This window comes from Chelonoidis abingdonii, chromosome 1 (genome assembly GCF_003597395.2).
Source record: "Chelonoidis abingdonii isolate Lonesome George chromosome 1, CheloAbing_2.0, whole genome shotgun sequence".
Classification (NCBI taxonomy): Eukaryota; Metazoa; Chordata; order Testudines; family Testudinidae; genus Chelonoidis; species Chelonoidis abingdonii.
The window spans coordinates 363,393,833-363,418,711 of NC_133769.1; the positions used below are offsets into that span (position 1 = coordinate 363,393,833).

Genomic DNA, 24,879 nt, shown 5'->3' on the forward strand with positions numbered 1-24,879 from the left:
GCAGAGGACCATGGTAACGGTGCCTCCTCCCAGTGGGAGGCTGGTTCCCACGGACTGTGACCCCAGGGAGAAGCAGGGGGGAGCGTTGGGAAGCAGCAGCGCTCCTGGATTCCCATCACTGCCTTGTCTCTTTTCAGCTGTTGAGCCAGCACCAGGCATGGGCGCTGGCGTGTGGGGAGCAGGAATACTGGACTGTGGAGGGGGACTGTGCCCCCTGTGTGGAGTGTCCCCCCGGAGAGGAGCCCGACAGGGTAAGCCATCCTACCTGCTACTTAGCAAGGGGCTGCCTGGCAGCAGCTTGAGCAGAAATATTGCCTGGGGATGGGATGGAGGTGGCTGTCCTCCCCACCACTTGATGCAGTCAGGAAGCGCATGGCTCTGCAGATCCCTCTGAGGGTGGGGTGGAGATTAAAGCCCTTTCACAGATTCAAACCCAGTCCAGTACAAACCAGGGGTTGGCAATGGGTGGCCTCTGTGCAGTGGGCTGCTGGAGGATCTCAGTCCCAGCTAGCGCTGGTTGGCAGCCTGAGCAGAGAGGCTGTGGGTGGAACGGGCCATGGGGACTAATCTCTCCCTGCAGCTCAGAGAGGAGGCCTGTTGGTACAGAGAGGAGCTTGGTGCGCCATAGGGGCGGCTGACGGTGCCAGCTCCTCTCCTGACTCCCTCTCCGTTTGCTCTCCTGTAGAAGTGCGGCTCTGGGCAAGGCCTAGGCGTGACCTGTCGAGCCTGCTCTCCGGGCACCTTCTCGACCAGCCATGGCACGATGCCCTGCTTGCCTCAGACCACCTGTGAGACCAGGAAGAGGGTCCACGCCAGCCCTGGGACAGCTGTAGCAGACAGCCGGTGTGGAGGCTGCATGCCAGGGTAACTTTGCTTTGTGTCTTGTCCTCATGTGGGCAGTGCAGTGGCAGCTGGGGCTCTCCTGGGGATGGGAGTCAGGCCCGTGCACAGAGCTGGTTGGTATCTGCAAATTGAGGGTGCCGATTCTTGCCAGCCTCCCAGGGGGTAACGTGTGTAAAGACTTCAGAATGCTACATTGGACAGGGCCCAAATCCCACAGCTCTTGTGGATCTGGCTCTGAGCTGTTGGGCATGAGGGGTGGTTAGTGAGGACCCTTCTGCAGGGTATTACTAGATCGAAGACCGGCTAGTAGGGCTGGCGTAGCCCTGTCGAGTGGGAATGCTTCTGGCTGCCCAGCAACCTCGGTGCACCATGGAGGGCAAAGACCCAAGCTGCTGAACAGGAAGGCAGTTGCCTGTGAGTGTTCACGTGAGTCACTAGAAGGCACTTGGCTCAACTCCTCCAAGCTGGTATCCTTCAGGCAAGAGGGAGGAGAGAAACTCACTAGTCTAGTCACCTCTCTTGCTCTGGGCTACTGACTAGCTCCAGAGCGGGTGAGTCTGGTCAATGCAAATCCAGTGAGTCAAAGAGATATTTGGAGAAGGAGTGATGAGCATACACCTTCCTTTCCCTGTTGGGGGGGAAACTGTCTTGCACTTTGCTCTGAAAATGCTCTCCAAGCACTGTATAAACTAGCTAGAAAGGGCTTTGCCCCACCACTAAATGCAGCCACTTGTGGGGTGGAACGTGGCAGATGCTTAGCAGTGCAGAGTAGGAAAGAAAGCAAATAGCTTATGGCATGCAGGGAATGTAACCTGCTTCCACTGTAGTCAGGCTTTGTCTGAGCTGGAATTTGTAGCAGCTGCCTCCACCCCCAGAGAATGCCTGTGTGCTGTTTAACTGCCAGCTGTGGCCTCAATCTGTGTTCGGTCCTTTGCTAACCTCTCTTTGCTCTTGGCAGCTTTTACATCCCTGAAGGAGAGATGGACCCAACAGCCGAATGCCTGCCATGCTCCTCTGCTCCCAAAGGCATGCTGGGCTGCACAGGTTAGTGTAAACAGTGAGAGGGCAACAGACACCACAGCCGTCATGCTCACCATTACCACGGGGAATGTTGGCCAGCAGGCGCAGCTGGAGATGGGGGTGTCAGAGAAGGGGGCACCCATCCAAATGGGACCAGTACTGTCTGGACTGTAATACCTTTCTCTGCCTGTCTAGCAGAGACCAGGTGTGCAGCCAGGAAAGGAGAATGCCCATGATCTCCCAGAGAAGGGGGGAGCCTCTTTCAGGGGCAGATTACCATGTGCCCCACCCTCTCAGGCAGAAGGGACAATTCTTGGGTGGGGAGAAGAGCCACACAGACAGACAAAGGAGCTATTTCACGCACTCCTGCTCTGGAAAACAAGGAAAGTAACCCCACGTGATCAGTGAAAAGGGAAGCACTGAGGAGTTTTAAAGAGCATGTGAAACCTGAACTACCACTGAGGTGGGATCATAGAATTGGAAGGGTCCTCAGGAGGTCATCTAGTCCCACCCCCTGCAGGACCAATCCCCAGACAGATTTTTACCCCAGTTCACTAAATGGACCCCTCAAGGACTGAGCTCACAACCCCGGGTTTAGCAGGCCAGTACTCAAACCACTGAGCTATCCCTCCCCCAAAGGAGCCAGAGCAGTGCAAGTGCAGTTCCCCACCGATCCTGGATGTGGTCTGCGACCATGGCCAGCCGCTTGTCTCTTGGCAACTCGGGTAGAAAGCCCAACTCCTTGGCTCTGAGAAGTGCTTGGCAGCTGGGAATGGCAGGGGCTCCAGCATGCTCTCAGTCTCTCAGTTTGACTTGCACATTCTTCAAGCTATTTCAGTCCCACAGCGATTTATGCCTCTCCAGTAATGTATTTATAAAGCACTCTTTGTGCCAACGCTTCATTAAAGCACTTCGGCGGGTGCAATGCAGAGTTCGCTAAAGGAGAAACGGCCTCAAATCCAATTGTTCTTCTGCAGAGCTCTTGTTCCAGGTTGTCCTGATTGATGCATGAAGGGGCAGGATTGGAGTCCCACTTTATGTGCTGATCTCTACCTGCAGAGTTGCTGCCGATGCCTCTGGAGTTACAGAGAAAGCTCTCCTTAAGCTAGGCATTGTCTCGTGTTCGGAGTTTGCACAGGGCCTAGGCCAGCGAAGCCCTGCCCTTTAGGTGCTGTTGTAATACAAACGACATGTTAAAGCAGGAGATCCCTGCACTGCAGCCACTTCTAGGGTGCAGCGCCTCAGCTATTGTCACGGTGCACAGCAACGCTGCTGCTGGGGACAGGAAAGGGGAGAACACCATGCCTGACAGAACCTGCACGGGGAATTTATGTAGATGGAGATTTAGTTAGTGGGGCTGGTAACTATAATAATGGTAAAAACTCATAACTGCAGACACCACATATGCCTGTTCACATGGATTGCCTGTTTGTACCATCCAAGCTCATGCTGTGTGCACAATCAGGGCCAGGTGTGCATGCGCCACATATCTGCCCAGTTGTATCCCAGGCATGTGAGTGCCACCCACATACTCCAGGGCCAGGTGCTCGGTGGTGAGTTAGGTGTGGGGATATCGCTGCAGTGCAAGCTCCTCTCTTGGGGGTAGACCCTCCCCACCCACGATGAGCCTGCCGAGTTCAGGTCTGGGGGCGTGCGGGGTTCATTGCAGGGGGTCATGTGGGGCTGGCTGGAAGGAATTAACCCTGTCTGTAAAGTGTGATTCCCATGTGGACTCACCTGGGGCCAGGCTAGCCTGAAACTCCTGGAGGTGCCCATTTGCATCCCAGCAGGAGCCCTGCAGTGGGTTAGGCCTGTAACAACCTAGATCCTGAATGGCCGCAGAAGCTCTCAGGGCACAAGAATAGTGCACTTGGCCTCTTGTCCGTGCCTACAATGTCTAAAACCTAGTTGAACGTGGCTCATCCCTACAGGGTATCCACCCACCTGCACATGGAGGATGATGAAGCCGGGGCACTGCTGCTGTATGCGTAGGAGGGCTGGGGGTGGGAGCCTGTAGCCAAGTGTGTGCTTTGGAGAGGTCCTGGCTAAGGGAACTGGATGGCAAGAGTCAGGGGATGGCCTGGTGGGGATTCCTCGTCCTACCTGCCAGAGCCCAGCCGGTTCAGCTGTGCAGTCTGATCCTGGTGTCCCTCTGGAACGGTCACACCAAGGACAGGAGTGGAGGTGTCTCTGAATAGTTCCCCAGCCATGAACAGATCTCCCTTCTGCTCACTCCAAGTGGGAGGCAGGAGGGAGAATGTGCATTTCGTAGGAGAACCAGCCCATGTCTTCCTGAGGTTTGGGATCTCTTCTCCGCTGTCCTGTTATGGAGCTAACAGGAGCTGCTTTCCCATCCCTCCACTAGTGACCCCATCAGCTCGTTCCAGCTGTGAGCGTATCAGAAATCGAATCCCTGGCTGGGGATCAGTATCGCCCAGGAGCTGAGTGAGGCTATGACTATACTAGCACCCTGTTTCTGTGGGAGAGCTCTTAACATGACCCAGCTGCAGCTCTTCAGCCCCTGCGGCACTGCCCGCAGGCCAGGTCGGAAGCTGGAGCCAGAGCTAGGGTAAGAGCCGTGCAGGCAGCTGTGGGGAGCTGCAGACCCTCCATGTGCCCAGGGTGGGGACATGGGCTGGGGGCTGCTCTCAGGACCCCCCACCCCAGGCAGGTGGTGGGTCTGCGGCTCCCCACAGCTGCCTAGGCTGCTCTTACCTGGGCCAGGCTCCAGCTTCTGGTCTGGTTGGAGGAGCAGGGGGCGAGACCGGTGGGAGGGGGTAAAGGGGGGGGCAGTGAAGGAGAGAGACTCTGTGGGTTGAGGAGGGGATGGGAACCCGGTGCTTTGGGGGCAGGAGGCGACTGCTGTTTCAGTGCCTCCAAGCCCCTTGCAGCCTATTCTGAGCCATCAGTGATTCTCTTTCCTGTGGGGAGGGGGGGGTGGCAGGAGCTGAAAGCCGGAGCAACTTCCTGCTGCCGACCAGCATTTTAGCTTGAACTGCATGGGCCTGGCTCCCCAAATCCCAGCCACTTCAGCGCCCTGCTGCATGGCGACAGCTCTCCAGTGCCAGGGGGCTGGGCACAGAGTGCCAACTGCATCACAGGCCCCTCACAGAACGGCCCCTCAGTTACCCCCGATTGAGTGGTGGTTGGTTTCAGTTTTTTCTTGAAAACTGGAACCAACCAACTCCCCAAATACCTGACAATGTTTCCAGAAATCTCAACCAAAACCCAGGAAATGTGAACCAAAAAGTGAACGTTTCTACTGACAATCAGGCAGTGGGATCTACCATAACTGCATGTCAAAGGAGCGTTCCCTCCCTCTCAATAAACATACCTAGCTCTGTGCAAAGGAGGCAAGTAGCATTATCCCTGTTTCACAGATGGAGACAGCGAGGCACATGGTCAGCCAGCAGAGCCAGGACTAGAACCAAGGTCTCCTGGTGCCCAGTCTAGTGCTCAAGCCACTAGGCCACCTTCAGTACAGGCTCTCTTTTAACCCTCTTCCCTCCAGGTGTGACGCCATGGCTGACCCGGCTGGCGAGGAACGTTGAGGCCCTGCACAGACGGGACGAGAGGGCGGCGTCCAATGGCACGCGGGACGGGAAGCGGGAGGAACACGCCACGCAGTACGCTGTGCTGGCCATCGTACCAGTCTTCTGCGTCATGGGGCTGCTGGGCATCCTCTTCTGCAACCTCCTTAAGAAGAAGGGCTACCACTGCACAGCTCACAAGGAGAGCGACGAGGAGGTGGCGAAGGCGGAAAGAGCCGGTAAGGGCCGCGGGGTGGGCTTTGCGCGCTCTCCCCACGTCCCTGTCTGAGCGTTCGTGCCTAGCACTGACTAGGGGCAGCAGGGGGCGCCCCAGCGTTAGGAGGGCATTGTGTTGCCTTGCTGCACTGCAGCTCCAGATGCCAGACCTCCACTGTCTCTCTAGCGCCTCACCCTGGCTGATCTGTGTGTGGCATCCATCTCAGTGCCCGCCCTGTGGGTGGTTTGACAGGCACACTGGAAGTACCTGAGATGATGATGATGATGTGGAAGAATTAGACCAGTCCCAGCCTGGCAGAGGGGAGAGATTGGCCTCAGAGTCCCCCAGCCCACGGGCAGAGTGGGGGCAGCGTGGGCATTCTGGATGTGTCCTGGGAAGCCTGGCAGCCCAGGTGCATTGACTGCACCAGTGCATTTGCTCTAGTCCAGGGGTAGGCAACCTATGGCCCGTGTGCCAGAGGCGGCACGCTAGCTGATTTTCCGTGGCGCACTCACTGCCCGGGTCCTGGCCATCGGTCTGGGGGCTCTGCATTTTAATTTAATTTTAAAGCCTTATTTACATTACGTACAACAATAGTTTGGTTATATGTTAGAGACTTATAGAAAGAGACCTTCTAAAAATGTTAAAATGTATGACTGGCACGTGAAACCTTAAATTAGAGTGAATAAATGAAGCCTTGGCACACCACTTCTGAAAGGTAGCCAACCCCTGCTCTAGTCTCTAGGCAGGCTGCAAGCAGCTAAGACACTCAACCCAGGAGCTCCTGCCCACCTGGGTGCTAAGGGGGAGGGGTAGAGTGAGTTGTCAAATTTTTTAAAGATTTTGTGTGATATACATCTTGGTCACCAGCTTCTTCCTCTTGTAGGGGCTCCAGATTTGTTTCTTGTCTGCTTTTGGCTCTTCACTCTCTAAACAAACTCCCTCTCCTGTAGCTAGAGGGGAAGGGAGCTCACCCCGTCAGTCCCACCCTGCCCATAATAGGACTGATCAGTTCGCCTCTCCTGTAGAGACATCTAACTACCCTGTCTGCATGCGCTTTCCCTTGCCATGGAGCCAGGATGGTGCACGGGAGGGAGGGTGATTGGCCGTGTTGCACCAACTGAGCTCTCTCAAGCTGGGGCAGTGGTGAGCGCTGTGGACACAGGCTAGCGAGGGTGCCCTTCTCCCTGGCAGAGCACAGAGTCCTGACAGCGGCTGAGTGGCTGCATCGCCTCGTGTCTAGCAGCTAACGCTCGGCACTTTATGGGCCAGAGCCCTAGCAGGTGAGAATCAGGAGAGCACCAGTCCAATCAATGAGCCAAGCCCTGTTTACCCCAGCGAGGGTCTGGCCCATAGTGTTTCTCGCCAAAGGATCTCAAAGTGTTGTACAGCTGTGAGTTCTCACATCTCCCAGGCAGCTGGTATTATCCCCCAACTTACAACTGCAGCGCAGTGCAGTATGAGTGGTGGCAGCGGTGGGCTTGCCTGACCTGCTGCCCCCTGCTCTGACCACCAGTCCATGCTCCCTCCTTAGTGGCACGTCTCCTGGGTGGTCCAGCAGGATCTGCTCTCTAGCAATTCAGTACCTCTGGAGTAGGCCTTGCCCTGGCTATACCACCCCTCAGCACTGTCAGTCCTCTAACCCCTTCCATGCCCCATGTGTCCTTGAGTATGGGGTTCCCCCCCAAAGGGTGCCTCATTACCAGCACTGACGGCAGATCCCCTCCCTCTGGTGCTGTACTGAGAAGATCCCCTAATTGCAGCAGGGAAGGGATGGGCTGATGTGGAGGAGCCAGGGGAGGGGTCACCCCCAGCCTGTGAGTTCCTGACCTCCCCCGTTGGTGCCTGTGAGCTGCTCAGCTGCCGCAGGGAACAAAGCTGTGTTCAGCAGGTTACTTCAAGGGCAGGAGCTTCTGCAGGAGAGGCCGCCAGACATCTCTGCAGTTACACGGGCTAGAACTGAACAGCTCTGCCCAAGGGCTCGCCATCTTTGGGAGAGGGATGGGCCTTGATGGTCAGCGTGAGGTTGACTCACGAGCTTCTGTCCCCTCCGCAAATGGGAGGTTGGCTTAAACGCCAGGAGATTTAAACTAAATCCTTATGTTTGATGGGAGGAGGGGTTGTCTGTCATTTGAACTCTCCCTGCTCTCCCCCTCTGTGCGCAGGTGGGGTGGGATGATTTACAGGTTGCAAATGCAGCCTCCAGCGCATGCCAATGCGGGCCTGGGGTCCCTGGACAATGCCCCAGCTCCATCCCGCTGCCCTGTGCAGGCTCAGCAGCTGCCCCTGCCACAACCAGGGAGGGGCTGCCTTGAGCTGCCTCCTCCATTAACTTCCTGCACCAGGGCGGAGGCCCCTGCTGCTCAGCTCAGGGTGGGCCGGGTGTGGGGCCGCTCACTGCACCCGGTATCGCTGGCAGCTGCTGCCTGCAGTGTGTAGCACAGCAGCCTTTAGTGGCCCAAAGGGGGAAGTGCGTGCCGGCAAAATTGTCATTGTTCATGAGATCCTGCAGGGTTGGGGCATGTGGCTGCTCCTCCCGTGTCTAGACCGCTGCCTCCCTACAGCTGGCAGCATTAACTACTCCCAGAGGTGACACCAGGAGAGAGGGGCCTCTGCCCCAGTGCCTGGATCATCCTGCCCTGGGGGACCTGCAGTCAGACTTGGCATGGAAGTCACAGCAATGAGGCAGCTTCCTGCTGACTGTCAGATTTTGGCTAGTGGGAAGGGAAGTGAGTGAGAGGATCTGAGTGGGGAAGGCATTGGCAAGGATCCTGCTAGCAGTGTGGTTTGCCCAGGAAGCCATGCAGACTGATGTCTAGTTCCTCCACTCCATCCTGGGCCCGTCCTCTAGTGTTGCAGCGAGAGCTGCTGGATCCTTTTCGCATCTGATTCGACCCCAGTGCAGTGCTGGATCCCAGAGAGGAATCTAACTCCCTTCCTGTGCCCTCCTTCCAGACCGTTTGCCTCACTGGCTGGAGGCTAGAGGTGGATGGAATTCAGTTTCTCTTCTCTTCTCTGCTCGCTCTTTTTTTCCCTCTTGATTTCAGTGCCAGTAACCAATTCATTTCCTCTGAAGTCAATCCAGTTCCTTTTCTGCACGCTGCAGCTGTGCAGAGTCTCCCCTCCAGCAGGGAGATGACCTGTAGCTGGGTTTAAACTAGCGAGATAGACATATATCTCCTCGCTATATGTTCCATTCTATGCATCTGATGAAGTGGGCTGTTGTCTCTAAGATGCTACAAGTACTCCTGTTCTTTTTGCAGATACAAACTAACATGGCTGCTACTCTGAAATCTGTCACTAGAGAGATGTTATCTATGGGTCCAGGTTATACAGTAATAAAATCTCCTGCTCCCCGGACGCACAAGGCTTTTCCCCGGTGCTAGACCAATGGTGGAAGGCACTTCTGAAATTTCTCAGTGAGGACAAGGCTAGGGTTGGTTAAGGACTCTGTGTAAGAGAGATGTTGCTTTCTAGTGACTGGCCCGGAGAGGGGATCTGCTGGTAGCTTAGGGAGCTCTTAGATCAAGTGGTAGAAGTCTGAGTGTTTGTTTGGAGCTAAGGAGACAGGCTCTAGTCTGGTTCCTCTCTGGGTGCTTATGAGAATGAGTGTGTTCCCTTTGCTGGGAACGCTCTGTCCCCAACGCCTGATGGCTGGAATCTGGGGCTATTCTAGCCTCAGTGTCCTCTATAATTGTCTTGGATGCTTAGGTGGTTTCTGAGGTATTAGCCAAACTCTGCTGGAGATGGCCTGGTCCTCTTTGTAGATAAGGCACTGGACTGGGACTCAGGAGACCTGGGTTCAGCTCCTAGCTCTGCCACTGGCCTGCTGTATGACCTTGGGCAAGTTGCTTCCTACCCCATGCCTTAGTTTCCCCATCTGTCAAATGGGGATAAAAATACTGTGTACCCCTTTGTACAGCACATGGAGATCTGTTATCTTCAATACAGGCCATAATACTAGGGGTAACTAAGACTCTAATACCTCTGTTTGTGGTGGCATGGGAGGGGGCCAATTTGGTTAGGAAGAGGGCTGTCTGTAAATATCCCAGAAGACTCTCTCTATTTGTAGGAGTTCAGTCAGAAGTCAGCCTATTCCTAACCAATAGCACTTGGCTAACTAGATTGGCTTGCAGTTGCCTTAGACGCGCTAGGCACTTCAGCCAATAGGATTGCATCTCTTCAGCATTGATGCTTGGACCAGCTGTTACTTTTTCCATCACCCAGTGACGCCTGTCCCCGGTGCCTCGCTCATCACTGGAGGCAATAGAAACGAAGTCCAGGGTAGATCAAGAGCCTTGAGATAAATTGCTCTCTGAAAACAATAGGCCCAATTCTAGTGTGGCCAATAGCTCCTGGGGATGGCGTAGATGCCTAATCCTCTGATTTGGCACCCCCGGAGTCCACGGTTCAGATCTCGGCAAGTATGCTTGGGTATTTTATCTCCCCCCCCAGGTGCCTGAGGCTTGCTGTATGGGAAAGTCTCCAGTGACACCTTAAAACAGGACACTTTTTCAGTGCAATCAATAGAAATGCCATGGTGCTTTTGATAACAGCATTCCTGGGCAAGACACAACAGGGCAAAATAATCCCTTGCCCCACCCCGCTTTGGCATGCTTCGCTATGTGCAAGTTGGCTGGTACCTTCCATCCCAGAGGTGGCTGCATTTCTGCAGTACTGTGTATGTGGAGCTTGTGAACCACTTTGGGATCTGAATTGAAATCCTGGCATGGGACAGTCCTGAGCTGTGGTCAAGTCTAGGTCATAGTTTTGCCCCTCTGTCATTAGTCCCTGGGCCAGATGGGAGCTGTGGGACAGTCATTTGACATCGTGTTTTCAGGCAATGGGCTCTTGACCTGTTCCATGCATTGACCCCACCCTCTCTATAGAGCCCCTGGGGGGGGGGGGGGGCATGCGTTTATCTCTCTTAAATTGCACTGCAGAGGTGCAGGGGAATCTCCAGATAAAACTGCCTGATGCAGATGTGTGGGGCTCATAACTGGTGCAAGGGAAGCTTGGGGTTGATTAAAACTGAGCCTGCTGCCCCCATGCATTCACAATTCCTGAGTCAGGCTCCAAAAAACCAGGAAGATGGCTAAGTTATTATGAGACTTAAACATACCTGGGGGGCTGTTTGGGTTTCTGGATTTTGAGCCTTTATGGGGTCATGTTTTTGAGCTCTGTTCTGCAGTAGTGAGGCCTATGAACTCTGTATGTGAAAACTGAGATTCAGTTGTAATCACATGATTCCAGGGGCTGGAGCTTTAAGAAGAAAACAGCAAATATTGTGAGACTTGTGCTTAACATGGTAAGAGTGGGCACTGCGAGTGATTTCTGTATGGCTGCTACATCATCTCCCTTAGGTTATGAACAAAGTAACCGCGCAACAGCATCCATTCCACCCTCCCACACACATCACACACTGACAGACAGCAAGACCACCCTCTTTGCTTGCCTTCTCCTATTCATCTCTGCCTTCAGCTGTGTATCACACCCACCCCAGCCTGGGCTTCCACCCTCTCCAGGTCCCTCAGAAAGACTCGTTTCTAAACCCTGATTCCTCACTCAAACTCCCAGGCAACACAAAACGCCTCTAGAATCATGGTGACAACTAACACCTGCCTAGTGCGCCCGCTTGCTCCACCTGCTGTCAGGGCTGGCGCTACCATTTAGGCGACCTAGGCAATGGCCTAGGGTGCCAGAATTTTGTGGGGGCAGCATTTTGCGGGGGGGGCGGCACGCAGCTCCGGTGGAGCTACCGCAGTCGTGCCGGCGGACGAAGCTCCGGCGGACCTACTGCAGTCATGCCTGCGGCAGGTCCACCGGAGCCTTTAGACCAGCGGACCGCCCGCCGGCACGACTGCGGCAGCTCGACTGGAGCCACGGGGGGCGGCAAAACGGCCGTCCATCTAGCTCATCAGAAACCCTGGCGCCGCTCCTGCCTGCTGTCTCCGAGCTTGAGCCCTACGGGGCAGCCTGGCGTGCTGTTTACTTGCCCACTGCGGCTCTCAGTGATTGTCCCGCAGCACATCTCTCCTGTTTGTTTTCTGAGCCGAATGGAAGTCAAATAACCCTGAAGCGCCCAGCCCCAGCTGCCGTTGCCATGACTACGGGGGCTCGCGGTCCCTGGTGTCTGCAGCGCCGGTGGCTGTGCAGAAAAGCCGGGCACGACAAGGGGACTGAGGCTGACCTAGTTTCTACATCAGCGTTAACTACAGTTACTTTACCAGGGAGTATTTGAGAGGGGTGTCCCTCAAAGGGCAGATCAGAGGCCCATGGGTCAAAGCCCAGGCTGGAGCTTCTCAGGACTGTCCAGTTGCTTTTTTAACTAAAGAATCGTTATAACTATGGCTACGATGAGGTCACAGAATTTGTGACTTCCATTGATCTCTGACCTTTTCTGCCCCGGGACTGGCGCTCCCAGTCAGCCGCATCCCTGCAGTTTCCTGCCCTCGTGGGGGCACCCTTCAGCTGCCCAGTCGCGGCAGGGGGGACCCAGGGGCTAGGGAATCCCACAGCAGAGAGAGACCCCCGAGCTCCCCTCCCACCGCAGCAGTGGGGGACCCGGGAGCCCCAGAAGCAGTGGGTGCTGAACACGCCTCGCCCTCTTGTCACGGATATTTTTAGTGACAGTCAGGGACAGGTCGCGGGCTTCGGTGAATTTGTTTATTGCCCGTGACCTGTCCATGACTTTCTTACTATAAATATCTGTGACAGAAACTTACCCTTAACAAGCTCGTCGTGCGCTCTGTATTATTATCATCTCACGTGCTATTATACCCCGTGTTACAGCTAGGGAAATTGAGGCACTCAGCACATCAGTGGCCAGCTGCCTGCCCAGCATCCCATTCACCAGGCCGGACTACCAGCCAGACTCTGCCCACCTGCTTCGCAAAGGGCTTGGCTGGGCACTTCTCTGGTGTCTGATTTGCTGAGCCCCTTAGGATGGGAGCTGCCATGAGATTCGGTTAGAGGGGAGCAGCAGGGCTGCTGGGCTCATGATATAGAGAGCAGTTGGCACTGGTACCTGATGGAGACGGAAGTGAGTACCCATTCAGGGGGCTGGGGCACATGGCTTACGAGGAGAGGCTGAGGGAACTGGGATTGTTTAGTCTGCAGAAGAAAAGAGTGAGGTGCGATTTTATAGCTGCTTTCAACTACCTGAAAGGGCGTTCCAAAGAGGATGGATCTAGACTGTTCTCAGTGGTACCACATGACAGAACAAGCAGCAATGGTCTGAGGTTGCAGTGAGGGAGGTTTAGGTTGGATATTAGGGAAAATCTTTTTCACTAGGAAGGTGGTGAAGCACTGGAATGGGTTGCCTAGGGAGGTGGTGGAATCTCCTTCCTTAGAGGTTTTTAAGATCAGGCTTGACAAAGCCCTGGCTGGGATGATTTAGTTGGGGATTGGTCCTGCTTTGAGCAGGGGGCTGGACTAGATGACCTCCTGAGGTCCCTTCCAACCCTGATATTCTGTGATCTCATCTCTGATGTCCTAACATTATCTCTGATGCTCCCAGGGAAGAGGGGTCATGGAATGATCTGTCTGGAATGGTTCCTGGCAGGGGGGTTCCCAACCTGGGGTCACCCGGGGGGATTGTGACCATCCTGCCCTTCCCATATTGCTGAATGGGAGGGGGAGCCGGCTGGCTCCTGGGCATGCCCTAGGGGGAGCAGGGTGGTCTGTTGGACTGACTGGGACTCAGTTGTTTCCTCTGTGTGTGTGTGTTTCTCCATCTGCCCTCTGCAAAGTGCTCTGAGGTCTGTAAGAGCTGGGTGGTGGTAGCCTGGAAAAGGCTGGGAACCACCAGTCTGTGTTAGAGGATAGATGGGGACTTGTTAACATGGAGCTCTGCATGTTCGAGTCTTAGACTGTATGGCCAGAGAGGACCATTGTGGTCATCTAGTCCAGGGGTCCCCAACATGGCGCCCATGGGCACCATGGTGCCCGCTGGGACGTCTAAGTGGACCTGCATAGTGCCCAGTGGACGAGCATCCGCTGAAATGCCGCCAACAAGCTGTGTCATCCAGAGGCGTCGCTGCCGAATGCCACTGATTTTTCAGCGGCGACGCCTATTGACATTGCCGCTTGTTGGTGGCATTTCGGAGTATGCTTGTCCACTGCCACGGTCCTCCGTGGCTCATCGTCTGGTGCCTGCCAGACGAAAAAGGTTGGGGACAACTGATCTAGTCTGGCCTCTGGCGTAACCCAGGCTAGAGATTTGCTCCCAGGAATGCCTGCAACAAGCCTGGTAACTAACCACAGGTTGGTTGTCGCTGGAGCCAGTAGTCGCCAATCCGGGATATTGACAGACAGCGCTATTTGCTTTGCCCCATACAAGGACGTACTGCGTCAGCTCGGAGCCCAAGACGTCACCCTCCTAAGACCTCGCCACTGGCTTTGGGAAACCTCGCTGGGATTTGCCACCTCTCTGGTGTGAGATAAGACGCTGGCCCAAGGCGATGCTTTGTGAGCTGTGGCTGCAGCTGCATTCGCCAGCAATAGCCTGTAACCTCAGCTCCCTGTGCTAAGGGGGAATGAAGGCGCTGCTGTTGCTGCAAGACCCAGAGAGCATGGGCTAGGCTGGGACAGCAGTGCCATCTCCTGGCCAGTGGGTGGAGTGGTATTTGGTATTCCAAATATCTCAGGGTCCTCGGCAAAGGCCAGAATGAGCAGTGAGGAAGGGGTGGGCTGCTCAGAGGAATGTCTCTTTCTAGAGTAGACAGGGCCTGCGAGCAAAGAGTTTGGCAGTGCCTTGCCCACCTCAGCCGTGGGGAGAAGCAGGCAGAATGTATGGCCCTAAGGATCCAAGCCAAGCTCATGCTGCCAGGTTGCAGCTCAGAATCCTGCATGGATCTGGGATTTTGGGTTAGGCCATTTGCCCCAGTGACCCATTAAACGTACCGAAAAGGCCACCAGCTCTAAACCAGTATGAGCTGGAGAACAATGGCATGGGCCAGCTTGGCTGGCTGGCATGGGCCAAAGGGAGGCTGCACTTGTGGCTACGGCTCTGGGATGCAGACAATCCGAGTTCAAGCAGACAAACCTGGGAATTGATCTTGGGCAGGTCCCTTATTTCCTATGTGCTTCCTTTTCCCATCTGTAAAACAGCCACAACGCACCCTTTGTCTTGTCTGCTTAGATTGTGAGCTCTTCGGGCTGGCGGCTGTGAGTGTACGACTCTGGGGCCTCTAGGGACCTCGCGAGGTCACCTAGTCCAGTCCCCTGCGCTCATGGCAGGGCTATGTATTATCTAGGCCATATTGTGATAGAACTACTATGTAATAAAAGGACTGGAAGGCTCCCAGCTGATTCCGGACACCAGCTGACTTGTGTGGCAGAGAAGCATTTAAAAATACTCTGACTTGGGAAGGGCCCTAAATGTACATTAGGGAAAACGAACTTTTTTTTCACAGCTCTGCAGAGGGAGAGTGCTTAGGGCATTTGACTGAGAGCCAGGGTGCCTGGGTTCTGTCTGGCCAGGCCACTGACTGAGTTTGAGGGAGTCCTTTTGTTTCCATTTCCCCATCTGTAAAATGGGCGCACCACTTGCCTGTCTGTATCATCACTGGGCTTGATCAGCTGACGTGGATGAGGTGCTGAGTCGCTGCATTACCGTGCCTGGGGAATGGCAGCAGGTTTTTAATACCCAGGTGTCCCCCTCCAGGTAATAACTCAGCCTACAGAATAGAAGATCCCAACCAAGATACCATCGGGGTCCTTGTGCAGCTGATCACGGAGAAGAAAGGTCAGTACAGTACCAAGGGAGGCGGGGATCTCTGACCCATGTGGTTGCCCCTGGACTGAAAGCTGGGGCTGCATGTTACACTCGGGGGAGAGATGAACATGTTTTCTTTACTGATAGCACTACTGGACAGTGACTCTGATTTCCAGAGAGGATCCTCTGTATAACTCCAGCGTCTGAGAGTTGTCCCGTTTTCTTAGCCAGCACGCCAAAGGGTGCAGGTCGTTCAGCCAGCTAACTAGGCCACAGAGGTGAACCTGCATAGCTCAAGTAGGGCCAGGCCTGTGATGGTCTAACTCCGTCCCCGAGCTGAGCCATGGCTGAACAGCTGGTCTTGTCTCCCTTTGCATCTGTCTTCATGAGCAAATTCCCTTTTTGCTTGTTTGTGGCCCACAGAGAACGCTGCTGCCCTGGAGGAGCTGCTGAAGGAGTACCAGAGCAAACAGGTGGTGCAGACCAGCCACAAGCCTGCCACCAGGTAAGGGCCGTGGGCCTGCAGCCCCTGTGCTGGTGCTGGCTTCGTTTGCGGCTGTTCAGTGGAGACGGGCCTGCCTGAGCAGGGGAAGGCTGGGCGTCTATTCAGGGTGCGGAAAATCCAGGGCTGCTGCTGGAATCAGAGGGGCAGGCCAGGCCCGGCTCCTTTTCCCAAAGGGTCTCCCTGTAAGAAGACCCCAGGACAACAAGGAAACGTGCACACCCCGATACTGCTCCGTCTTGCAGCCCAGACCAAACCCAACTCTCTGATCCCTGGTCCCAAGGCAAATCCCTGTAGGACTCAGTGGGGCTTAATCCCATCGGTGCCACGAGATGCAAACATACCATAACTCCTTGGGAAACCAGCACTGCCACCGTTTGACCCAAAGGAGCCACCGCACTGGCTGCATGGGGGAGTGAGCTGGGCTGACCCGTTGGTCGCTGCACAAGGTGGGCAGCTCTAGAAAACATCCAGGAGCTGGCTGCCGGGGAAAGGATACAGGTGGGTCACTCCGCCTGCTGACCCAGCTTAGCTGTGCTCCAGTTAAACCCTGCAGCCCTGGGGCAATGTGCCAATGAGCGGCTGGGTGTTGGTGCTCGGCAGCAGGGAGGTTGGATACAGAGTAGTCAGCGTCCCAGGCTGCTCTGGTGGTGGGGGTGCCGGGGGGTGCTAGCTAATCGGGGCTGTGATGTGCATGACCTGTATCTCCCCTGTGACAGGCAATGGCCTGCCCCCCTTGCAGGGAGACTTTAACAAGGGCACCACTCACCCCGGCTTCTCTCCTATTGACTGTGTGTGTGTGTGTGTGTGTCTCTCTCTCTCTCTCTCTCTCTCTCTCCCCAGCAGGCTGCATTTTCTACCGCACATCCCCCACATCTGCCGGCACCAGCACCACCTGCACACAGTGCAAGGCCTGGCCACTTGCTCAGGCCCCAGCTGCACCCGCTGCTGCCAGAAGAAGTGGCCGGAAGTGCTGCTCTCTCCGGAAGCTGCCGCCACTGCCGCAGCCACCAGTATCCCGAGTCCCGCCAGCAACATCCCCAAGCCGGCAAAGCCAGGCGGCAAGGCCAGCCGGCCGGGGGAGATCACCATCCTCTCTGTGGGCAGGTGAGCGGGACCGAACCCCACCCTGGAAGGAGCAGAGGCATAGACTGGGCATGGCACGCTGGCCCCTCTTGGTGCACATGGAGAATATCCTAGGCAGCAGGGTGCCAAGGTGCGGTCACTTGTTCAGCCATCTCCGGGGTGTACCACTGGCTGGGCTTTAACATGGGCTGGATATGGAGGGCTAGCGGAGATGCACAAACACTTCGTATTAAACCTAGACGATGCAGTGTGATCATCCAACTAGAGACTGGGCTAGGAGCCAGGCCTCCAGCTCTGCCACTTGTCGCTAAGGCTGCGATTTAGTCACTGAGGTCACAGAATTCGTGACTTCCAAAGACCTCCATGACTTCAGCCAGCGCTGGCTGGGAGCTGCAGGGTCTCCTGCCGCCTGTGGAGGCAGGAAGCTGCGGCGTACCCCTGCTGCCCCAGAAGACGGGGGTTCTGTGGACAGCGGGGTGGGGAACCCCACAGCTCGGAGCTGCCAGCGGAGGGGGATCCAGGAGCTCCCAGCTGGCCAGCAGCTGCCTAGGCTTCACATTTTGTTGTGGATATTTTTAGTAAAAGTCAGGGACAGGTCACAGCTTCTGTGAATTTTTCTTTGGCTGTGACCTATTGATGACTTTTACTATGGACAACAAAGTTTTTAGCCTTACCCATAGCCTTACCCATCGCTGTGTGACTTTGGGCAGGCTGCTCAGCCTCTGTGTGCCTCAGTTTCCCCATCTGTGTAATGAGGCATACACCAGCCTTTGTAAGGTCAGGCAGGGAGATACACTGCGCAGAGACAGTGCATCTGTCCTGAGTGTTAAGTCAGGCCCTGCCCACTGTTCCACATATGGGGGGTAACGCTGGCTGGGCTGCTCATATCCCCAGGGTGGCTTTTTGTCCCCATGCCCCCCCATAGTGTCTCTGAGCCATGTACTGCTGCGTCTGCAGGTTCCGAGTGGCTTGCATCCCCGAGCAGAAGCCCAGCCCTCCAGAAGTGAAAACCATCTTGGAGTGTAGTGGGGCTGAGCCGGCCGACTCCCCCCGCAGCGGCCTCCCTGCTGAGCAGAAATCGCTGGTGGGCAACGGAGCCAGGTCGAAATGGCTGAAAACGGCTGATAGCCAACAAGAGGTGAGCATGCATGGGGTGGGCCAGAGAGGCGATCCTGAGCAACAGAGGTTCCAGCTCTTGCAGGGTGAGGGCTCCCCTCTCCACTTCCCACTAGAATCAGTCACATCCCCAGAGGCTTCCCAAGGCTTTGGCTTGGAAAGCAAGGCTGGAAATGAGCTAAAACCTGGACCTGGACTTCGGTGGCAGGGAGGGAACTATGCCCTGGCATGTATCAACTCTGCCCCTGCCCAGAGGTGATCAAGCCGGGCTCTCTGTGATCACCTGGGTGGTTCTGAGGCACAGCTAGCCTTCCTCCCCCATCTCAGGAAGCTATGCATTGTCAGTCAGCTGGCTGAGGATCGGACGTAAGGAAATCTGTCTCCCAGCATGGCCTGGACAAGCTGATGAATTACAGAGCTGTGCGTATATAGGCTTCTCCTGGGATTATACGCACATGCTGCACCGTCCTGTTTAAATCCCCAGCATAAGCCAGCTGGGCAGTAGCCAGAGGCCCGAGGACCCAAACCATGTCCTCTTGGTCAGAATGCTGCTGAGTTAGGGGGAGCGAGATGTCCCTTCTGCCTCTCTGGCCTGCTCAGCCTGTAGCCTGCTGACAACACCAGGTGGAGGAGAGTGTTTTGGGGCTGTGGACACCTGTCCTCTAGGCCCTGGAAAGAGTCCCCAGGCTCACTGCACGTAAAGCAGCTGTCAGGCAGCCGCGTGCCCCCGAGCCAGCTGGTAACACTTTGGATGGGGCTGCCATATGCTGCCCCTTCTCTAGGAGAGCCACTGCTTTCTGCAGACTCCACGCCCACATTGTACGTACAAACAACTGCTCCCTTGGACACTGCTGCCCCCCCACCCCCACCCCAGCTCCTACCCAAGTCAATAGGAGGTGTGGGTGCTCAACACCTCTGAGCACCAGGCCACAAGCTTATAGCTGTGACTGCAAAGGTGTCGTGCTCAACATGAAGCACAGCAGCGCTGTTTTAGTGAGCCTGCAGTGTCCGAAACCTCTGCACTAGGAACTGCCTGCAGCCACCTTAATGGGGTGCTAACCCTGAGGCCTAATGCTCACTATAGGGGCCAACACGGTGGGCGCTCCACAGAAATAAAAACTAGCGGGTGCTCACTAGCCACCAGCTGATCAGCAGGCAGGAGGTGCTTTGGAGCGGGGGGAAGCAGGGGCAGCAAGAGGTAGGGGGAGGGACAGAAGGGGGCAGGAAGAGGCAGGATGAGGTGGGAGGGGCTTTGGGGGAAGGACCTCGGGGCAGAGCATCCACCTAGTCAGAAGAAAGTCGGCGCCTGTGATGCAGACCCCTAACTATCCCGCTGCTGCATCATCCTCATAGAATCTACCCACAGCTGCTGGATGTTTCTGAGTGTATCTCAAATCAATGAACTCCCCTTTTCCCAGCCTGTAGCAGGTCCTCTGGCCTCTCAGCTGCCATATGTTGGAATATTTTGAGAACACTGGATTCAGGATCTGAAAAGCAACAGACCTTCCCCTACCCCCCACAGTAGGTTAGTCCTGTTAGGACTTGATCTCTGATTTCTGGGCTTTTGGCTGTTCAGACAGCCCCAACAGGGAGTGCTGGCAAATGGGCTGCTCTCCAGCATAGACCATCACCAACCACAGCGTATCGCACCCAGTCTGTATGGGAGCCTCATGGAACATTTTCTATTGTGATGCTTCCTACATTATCAAAACAGCCGCTGGCTAAGGCAGGGGGTGCCCTGACGCACAGCAATGTGATCTGCGGTGTTATGGCAGTGCATAGCTGGGATCAGCTCCGGCTCTGACGCCCGAGCCACACAGGGCTGGTACCTGGGAGTCTCTTGGGCCTGCGGCTGGGTGACCGGGTTTTGTTTACAGGATGTTGTGTTTCCTGCCCTTCATAATGGCTGCACTGTTTGACAGTGGGGCTGTGGTCCATGGAAGCTCTCGTTGCACATGTTTCTCCCGAGGTGGTGGGCAGCAACTATGGGGAAGCGGGGCTGGGCGACTGCATATGTGCACAGATCCTATCCCCAGCTCTACAGCATTAGGGAGTTTGTGACTGGGATCCAGGTGAGCAGTAGAGCAGGGCTGTATCCCAGGGAGGGCTGGGAGTCCATAGGGCCACCTAGGGGCAAGCCTGAAGTATTCGGAGTTCAGCAAGCGCCTCAGCATTGGGATGCTCCTCTAGGCCCTGCAGAACGGGGCTGGCCGGCAGGCGAGGTCACTGCAGGCAGCAGTGCCGGCAGGTCAGGAGATGTAAAGTAACGCAGGGCTGTGGAGCGCGGGGTGACGCTTCAGAGATGAGCAGGTAAGCTCCTCTGCAGCTGCTCCCAGAGAAACCACCCCATTGCCCCACCTCTCCAGCCTGGCCATGACCCTGCTGCTCTGGGGGAGGGGAGCAGGGCGGCCGTGCCATGGCAGGCTGCTGGCATTCTTGCAGCCACATACTGCCGAGTCCCCCAGCCTGGAGCCTGCCTTGAGGTGGCCCAGGAGCTAGGGAGCTTGAACATGCAGAAACAGCCTCCTGGGGGGCAGACGGGCTGCCACTGGCACATAATGGGCTGCCATATCAGGGGCGTTTGCTGGCACTTGTTCCTTAACGGAGACAGTGCGAGTTGGAACAGGCCTGGTTTGTGAGGCATAGGTTCCTGGGTCTCTGGTTCTCCCTGCTGGCCAGTCGCTGAATTACACATAACTGCGCAAGGCATGCAGGAGTGAAATCAGGAAGGCCAAATCACACTTGGAGTTGCAGCTAGCAAGAGATGTTAAGAGTAACAAGAAGGGTTTCTTCAGGTATGTTAGCAACAAGAAGAAAGTCAAGGAAAGTGTGGGCCCCTTACTGAACGAGGGAGGCACCTAGTGACAGAGGATGTGGAAAAAGCTGAGTACTCAATGTTATTTTTTTTTACCTGTACTTCACAAACCAAAGGTCACTCCTAGACTGCTGCACGGGCAGCACAGCAGTGGGAGGAGGTGGACAGCCCTTGTGGAGAAAGAAGTGATTCAGGAAATATTAGAAAAGCTGAACGAGCAACAAGTCCATGGGCAGGATTGCTTGCATCTGAGGGTGCTAAAAGGAGTTGGCGGATGTGATCTGCAGAGCCATGGGCCATTTATCTTTTGAAAACTCATGGCAATTCAGGGGAGGTCTTGGATGTCTGGAAAAAGGCTAATCGTAGTGCCATCTTTTTAAAAAAAAACAAAACAAAAAAAAAAAATGGGGAGGGGAGGATTGGGAACTACAAGCCAGTCAGCCTCAACCGTCAGTCCCCTGGAAAAACCATGGAGCATCGTCTCATGGAACAGATTCTGAAGCACTTAGAGAAGGTGATCAGGAACTGTCACATGATCACCAAGGGCAAGATCATGCCTGACTAAATCATAATCACCTTCTATGTAATGTGAGATTAACTGGCTCTGTGGATAAGGGGAAAGCGTGGACGTGTATAATTTCCTTGACTTTAGCAAAGTTTTGATACAATATCCCCAGTATTCTTGCTGGAGAAGTCCTGGGATGGGATGAATGGACCTATAAGAATGGCTAGCAAGCTGGCTAGATCGGTCGGGGCTGCAATGGGGGAGTGATCAATGCTCATGTCTAGCTGGCAGCTCTGTATCAAGCAGAGTGCCCCAAGGGTTGGTCCGGGTGCCGTTTTTGTTCAATATCTTTCAATTATGATTGCTGGAGAGATGGCTTGGACTGCACCTCAGCAAGTTGTGCAGATGGCACTAACTAGGGAGGAGGGTGATTACGCTTGGAGGGCTAGGGATAGGATACAGAGGGACCTACGAAAAATTAGAGGATTGGGCCAAAAGAAGATCTGAGGTTCAACTAGGACAGTGCAGTAGAGTCCTGCACTTAGGATGGAAAATCCCATAGTCAGCTGTTAAAGACTAGGGAGTGAGTGGCTAGGCAGAGCAGTTTGCAGAAAAGGACTTAGGGTTAACAGTGGATGAGAATACTGATAGGAGTGTGCCCTTGTTGCCAAGAAGGCTACAGCATTTGAGCTGTATAAACGGGGGATTGCCAGCAGATCAAGGGGACGTGTATCAGATCTCTCTCTATTCAACATTGGTGAGGACCGCAGAGTACTGTGTCCCAGTTTTGGGCCTCACAAATTCTGCAAAAGATGATGGAATGAATTGGAAAGAGTCCCAGGCAAGAGGGCAACAAAAATGATTAGGCGGTGGAGCACATGACTTAATGAGAGAGCTGAAGGAACTGGGATTTGTTTTAGTCTGACAAGAAGAGAAGAATATGGGGCATTTTAATTAGCTGCTTCAGCTACCTGAAAGGGGTTCCAAGGGATGGATTAGAGCCTCTTCTCATAGTACCAGAGTGACAGAAAAAGAAGTAATGATCTCAAGTTGCAGTGAGGGAGGTTTCGGTTGGATATTAGGAAAAACTTTTTCACTAGGAGGGTAGTGACACACTGAAATGGGTTCCTAGGGAGGTGGTAGAATCTCCATCCTTAAAGGTTTTTAAGGCCTGGCTTGATGAAGCCCTGGCTGGGATGATTTAGTTGGGGATTGGCCCTGCTTTGAGCAGGGGGTTGGACTAGATGACCTCCTGAGGTCCCTTCCAACCCTGATATTCTATGATTCATGTGCTGCAATTAAGGATCCCTCTTTCCAAGCAGAGGGGAATTGGCTTGGCCTGGTCGGTTTTTTTTGTTGTGATCGATTTCAGACAAGTAGCACAAATAGCTCAGTCCAAAGCTGGTTATCACATCAGCGTCTGGCTAGGAAACAGGCCCAGTCCCCCTGCCCAGCATGGGGCAGAGCTTGTCATGCCAGCAGGGGAACCAGTGTAATTGCTCTCCCAAAGGCAGAGCTGAGCTGCCTTTCTGTTCCTCCCTTGAGCCGCTTGCCCACTCTAGCCCTGAGAACCGAGCACAGGAGCCAGGCCTCTGTCGACAGACACAACAACCTAATTATCCCACTGCCTCAGAGCCCAAAAGGAGGGGTAAACGGGAGCGATGCATCTCCTCCCTCGGACCGCAGTGGTCCTCCTCCATGGGGCTGTGGAGTCTCATGTATGGCCAGGCATGCAGGGGCGGGTGTGACCCTTGTCCAGCACAGCCACGGCAAGGCAAGGAGACCCTGTGCCTGTCTGGCTGCTCTGTGATGCAGAAAGTCTGGAGAGGGATTTCTAGTGTCTCTTTATCTGCATCAGACCAGACCAATCCACACTAGAGCGTGGTGCCCGGCCTGACAAGCGGCACGGTGCAGACAGCACCTCATAGCACCACAGCACAGCTGCAGAGCATGTGGGGTCTGTGCTCTCACGGGGATGGCATCTGCTGACTTGGCCCTGGGTGGCTGTTCTGGGCCTAACCCCACTGGCCTCCGTGAATCTGGGCTCTCATTAGGGACACCGGAACGGTGGGGCCAAGGGGCCATGACCCTCCCGCTTTTAGGAAGTGGTTGGGCCTGGCCGGTCCACTTCTCACCATGGCCTTGGTCCCCTGCCCCTGGGGGTGAGGAAGAAGGAGGCAGGGTGATGACCATGAAGGGGGAAGTGGCCGTCCTGCTTTTAGGAAGAATCCCTTGCCCCTGATATTGGATGATCTTTCCACGTGAGATGCCAGGATTTCTCTTCATGTGGGTGGTGAGCACAGCTGTGGGGCTTGCGTAGCTCTTTGGGGTGGGGACAGCTTGGAGAATTAAGTCATCCATCACCCTCCCTTCTAACAGCGAAGCCCTTCTCTGATCAGCAGGCTGCAAGAGGCCAAAGCTGAGGCATCTTACCCTGAAATCAGAGATTCAGATCCTACTTGGTCAACGCTACCCTTCAGCATTACGTAGATTTGGGGTCACTTTGATTCCTAGATCCTACCCCACTACAAATAATCACCCTTCCTAACTATGGCAGCAGAAAACCAGGTGTTGGGAAAGAAGACCCTGCCTGGTCCGTGACCCAAAGTGAAACCCTCAGGCAAACCAGGCCATTTGAGCCATTTTCCCTAAAAACCCGAACCCATTAAAGCAGCAGGGCAGGTCATGGTCTCAGATGTTCCCTTGATTATCTGAACCTCCATTCACTCTGATGTCTTTGAGAACAGAACAGCTTCAGACTGAAAGTTCTTCAGGCCAGGGCCGGTCCCTTGTCATGTCAGGCGCCCCCAAGAGGGGCTGTGTTATCAATAATCCCGTTGCATGAGCGGAGGAGGGGGGGTTCCAAGGCCCTAGCTCTGTCAGAGTTTTGCCAAGCTCACCCTTGTCCTCTGTGCTGGCTGCCGCCCCGGAGGCTGTGTGTTGGTAACACGTCTCTTCTCTTGCCTCCCACCGCAGGTGATCATCTGACTCCCTTGTGCACCAGGAGACCTGAGAAGCGGCTCATTTGGAGGCTTCTGGTTGAATAGTCCACCCAAGAAATGCACACCCTGGGCGATGCTGAAGGCGAAGAGCAACACTCATTTTCCCCTCGGGAGAGCTCCACCACCCCGGAGAACCTCAAGGCACAGGCCCGGGCTGGCAGGGAGGAGCTGAAGGACACGCCCAGCATCTCAACACATTTTTCTTTTAGGGAAGGACTTGCGGGGAGGGGAAGCGGGTGCAGAGGGCTCAGGGATGCTGGAACAATTCATATAGTGGGGGTGTGAGAACCATTGAGCCAAACTGTAAACCTTGTTTCAAGCCCAGCAGGGGTGGCAGCACCCCTAGTTCCAGCACCTATGGGAGGGATGGGGGATTCTTAGCTGCCCAACTGGAAGAACCATGCTACTTTCTTCAGATCATGGAGGCTGTTGCTCCAGCAGAGGGCATTGTTCTTAAACTAGGGGCTGGGGTAGAGAGAGAGAGAGAGGCAGCTTGTTGTTGGCTTGGAGCATGTTCCTACCTCC

At 55.0% G+C, this 24,879-nt stretch overlaps 1 protein-coding gene across 3 annotated transcripts in view; it reads left to right on the forward strand.

Moving 5' to 3' along the window:
* Positions 1-24,568, forward strand: part of RELT (RELT TNF receptor) — an 80,814-nt gene extending 56,246 nt beyond the window's left edge. For 2 of the 3 annotated variants that reach the window (XM_032796421.2, XM_032796420.2), the window contains exons 3-11: positions 138-251; positions 686-864; positions 1,802-1,887; positions 5,375-5,632; positions 15,278-15,358; positions 15,752-15,833; positions 16,674-16,937; positions 17,874-18,054; positions 24,329-24,568. In XM_032796421.2, the coding sequence (XP_032652312.1) occupies positions 138-251; positions 686-864; positions 1,802-1,887; positions 5,375-5,632; positions 15,278-15,358; positions 15,752-15,833; positions 16,674-16,937; positions 17,874-18,054; positions 24,329-24,340 (1,257 nt within the window). In that variant the 3' untranslated portion in view covers positions 24,341-24,568. The remainder of the gene's footprint in view (positions 1-137; positions 252-685; positions 865-1,801; positions 1,888-5,374; positions 5,633-15,277; positions 15,359-15,751; positions 15,834-16,673; positions 16,938-17,873; positions 18,055-24,328) is intronic. The other variant, XM_032796424.2, reaches the window with a different exon arrangement.
* Positions 24,569-24,879: the final 311 nt, after the last annotated feature.